At 44.8% G+C, this 3,992-nt stretch overlaps 1 protein-coding gene across 1 annotated transcript; it reads right to left on the reverse strand.

The window, feature by feature from the left end:
- Nucleotides 1-1,840: 1,840 nt before the first annotated feature.
- On the reverse strand, nt 1,841-2,935 carry LOC123076381 (bidirectional sugar transporter SWEET7). The gene is made up of 4 exons (XM_044498666.1): nt 2,835-2,935; nt 2,373-2,748; nt 2,139-2,279; nt 1,841-1,924 (listed from the first exon to the last, which is right to left on the reverse strand). The coding sequence occupies exons 1-4, from the start codon at nt 2,933-2,935 to the stop codon at nt 1,841-1,843; spliced, it is 702 nt and encodes a 233-aa protein (XP_044354601.1).
- Nucleotides 2,936-3,992: the final 1,057 nt, after the last annotated feature.

Raw genomic sequence — 3,992 nt, forward strand, 5'->3', positions numbered from 1 at the left:
AACAGAAGTGCCTCTTAAGCCAACATAAATCACCACAATAAAAACTGAAACATCAGAATAAAGGAGAACGCTTTATATAGCGCATAAATCTGTAGCATAGCTTTATGGAATAAAATATTACAAGTACCTAAGCTTCGATCGAGTATCTATAAGTTGATGCGTCTCAGATTTGATGTCCATCGGTTATGTTCAGCACGCAGAAGGATTTAATGAATTGTGTCATGGTGACGCAGTGGGGAATGTTATAGACATATTTTTGGCCCCGTAAAACTTCTAACCTGATCAAGATTTCAAAGAAGATGGGGCTGTAACTTCGCTTGAAATGTGGAGGGGCCAACCTACATAGAATAGATAGTATGATTTCTTTCATAACTAAAAGTTGAAGAGAAACACCTAGTACAGTAGTAGGTATCACACACACACACTTAAGTATCAGAACAGATACAAATGAAACATATTGCAAACCACTGGTAAAAAAACCTTAGGCGATGCACTCCAATTTCACAGGACTTTTGTCATATAAATCTCATTATAAAAAGAAGACATTTTACTATTTTGGAGCGGAATAGACGTTGCTGCTGCAACCGTGCATATTTGGCAGAGGAGGGTGGTGATTAGTTCACTGGATGATTGCCAGCCAGTCGTGAAGGTGGGGTGGCGAGCGTCGTTCTCATCACGGTCGTCCTTCTGTTTCCTTGCGCAACAAAGAGGAACAGAGAATAGAGGCGGCACCGCCGCTGGCGCGGCAATGAGAGACTGGCAAGATTATTTACCTTGCCGGATGAAATATACCGATTTCGAAGCTAACAACCCCAGATGAAAACAGTAACACAACTTCAAGTATTAAAAAACATCCCAAGATCCAGGCTGAATAAATCAGGCTTGAGCTCAGCTCGTGCCACACATTAGACTCCCCGCATCCCCGCAAAAAAAAAAGACTACAACAGAAACATACACCGCACAAAAAATCTGAAATTTATCAGCTTCTTCTCGTGCATTCGAACAGCTAGTAGGCAGCGTACAAAGTGGATTAAAGCGTTTTCCAATGAACACGTGTTGAAGTATTGTAGAAGTTGGACTCTGATAACTCAAAATAAATTTGACTCTGCCTCAGAGCTTCGTTCTATCATGTTAGCAGTTGAGACAGGCCCTTTCGACTGACATGATCACCTAATGCTCTCGTGGTGAAGGCCATCATGAGCATCAACTTCTCACAACTGCAAGCTCATGCGCAATGCGCATGTATACACACGGTTATAGAAATTCATTTTACTCTACTCAATCCATGGAACAAAGGCTGCCACGATCATACTTCATCGGATCAATTGATCATGTGCAGAATATTAGAACATCAACATGCATTCCACTTCACAAGCAGTAGACACCACAGATTAACAAACATCGAGTAGCAAGAGATGCCACAGAATAACTAACGCCGAAGCATCCTAATTTGCAAAGTGGAGTAACAAGAGACACCCCACACACAGGGTAACTAACAACAAAGCATAGTAATGCAGAAAATCCGGGTTTGCAAAGTGCAGTAACAAGTGATGCCACAGACATAGAGTAACTAATAACGAAGCTTACTAATGCAGCTAATTCTGATCTGCAAAGTGCAGTAACAAGAGATGCAACAGAGTAACTAACATCAAAGCATAGTAATGTACTCCTAGTTCATTCTTTTTTCCAAACTGAAGTAGCAAGAGACTCCAAGATTAAATAAGACCCAAATATGTTGACAGGTCCTGACAGCGGGCGCCACATCGTCACTCTGATGCAGTCGTGAGGCGTCTGAAGGAGTCGCCAATGGTGGTGTAGCTGCCCGCCCAGTTGATGCCGCCTATCTTGCAGTGATCCCAAGCTTGATCCATCCGTATATGACAAACTGGAGCGCACAAAATCCCAAACCAATGCCATTTGCAATCTGCAGTTCACAAACAGGATTGATTTACATTCAGATACAGTTGGATCAGCTTGCAGAGTCATAGCAAACAAGATTGATTTACATTCAGACACACTTGGATCAGTTCACAAATAAGATTGATTTACATTCAGACACAGTTGGATCAGTTCACAAACAAGATTGATTTACATTCAAAATGGAGCATGGTAGAATCATAGCGTAATAGGAAACCTACCGCCACGTAATTCCCAGCGTAAAGAACCCCGTACATGCACCAGGACCCAGCATTAGCGCTAGAGGCAAAGAGCAACTGAAGCTCCTGGAGGACTCCTCGCATGCCTTGTCCCACAGCCTCCTGGCGTTGCAGCAAAGTGCGCTGGAAGCAAGTATGCACAGAGATGTTAACGAATGACATCCATTCCATGAGGCCGAATTGACTGAACTGAAGCATGAAACTGCTAACTCTTACTGTATCGGTGGCCATGCTGACGATGTACATGACAGTTCCCGCGATGCCACCGATCACGCCGAGCCACATGTTCTTGTCGTTCACGGTGTCGAAGCTGAAGTAGACCGCAATGGCAAGTATGACCACACCCAGACCCTCTGCCGGGACGAAGATGAACGCGTAGAGGCGGATGGTTTGATCCAGCCGTGCAAAGGACCAAATGCAGTAGACCATCACCACAACCCCTAGTGCGTTTAAGATGAATACAGCCCAGTCGGCCTTGATATCAACCACGGCGTACGCTATCCAAATGAGGCAGCTGAGAAGCACGAAATAGAACGGGACGATTTTGGTCTCCCCAACCTCTCCGTCCTCATTCATCTTCTTCACCTTGCAGCTAAACCAGACACACTGTCAGATGACTCTAAACTAAGTGGCAAGCAAACAGTACATACTAAATCAGTCTCGGGTCTGAATGCTTACAAGTGAGAATAGAACAGCGAGAAAGTAGCTACGTATCCCGCGAACATGAAACAAATCGCAGCCCCACTCATCGAAGCATCCGCCGCCGCGAGTGCCCCCATCCTACATATTTGAATATGACCGTTTGTTATAAACACGACCATGAATGTTTCCCCTGATTTGCATTGAAATCAACAAATCAAATCAAAACCCAAAAGACATGAGGAAAAAAAGAAGAGCATGGGCACATTCGCGTCAAGCACAACGCATGCAAACTATTTGTCGCTGCAGAGAGAAGCAGAGATTCTTGGTTCCTGTAGGCACAAGGATCTCGAGCAGAAGTAAAACTGAATGCGTACATGACGCCGAACGCTCGAAGGTGGGGAAAGACAACATGAAGAAACTCGTCTGCAAGTACATCAGACGCAGAGCAATCCAAGTTGTCTCCTGCAACTCATCTGCGATCTATCAACCCGACCAGGTACATGAGACGCAGAAACTCGAGCAGAAACAAAACTGGCATACAGACGCGGAACGCTGGAAGATGGGGAAAGATGACAAAAAAATCGAGCGTCCCTCAAGAACAAAAACTCATCTCCAGGTACACGAGACACAGAAGCAGAACCATCCAAGTGCGTTCCTTAAGATCGAGCGCAGACCTTCAGGGCGAAATCAAGCGTTCATCGAGAAGATCGCCACAATAGAAGAAGATCGCAGGGAATATTTTTTTATACCAGAACAACTCCTGCAAACCTTTTACCGCTGTGGTCGCACAGAAGCGGCGATTGTTTTCAGGTGAGGCACAAGAATCTCGAATAGAAACAATCTGCGCACGCACAGGACGCAGAACTCGTGGCGTTCTTCAAGAGCCAAAATATTATTTGCATGCGCATGACGCTGCACAATCCAAGTGTGTATTCCTCTCAAGAACGAAAACCCCACTTGCAATATCAAGACTCGGGCCCTCAGGGGAGGCGGGGAGTCGAGATTAAGGCGTCATCGGCCAGGAAAAATTCACAGCCTGTAATCCTGACGAACATTAGAAAGAAACGATGCAAGAACAGCAAGGAACACAACCCAATAACCCATCACGAAGTTACATGGTTTCAGGTTGGTTTTCGTCAACCACAACCAACACAAAAGAAAAATAAAACAGTCAAGAACAAGCTCACCGAACCC

Source organism: Triticum aestivum, chromosome 3D, assembly GCF_018294505.1.
Source record: "Triticum aestivum cultivar Chinese Spring chromosome 3D, IWGSC CS RefSeq v2.1, whole genome shotgun sequence".
NCBI classification, from domain to species: domain Eukaryota; kingdom Viridiplantae; phylum Streptophyta; class Magnoliopsida; order Poales; family Poaceae; genus Triticum; species Triticum aestivum.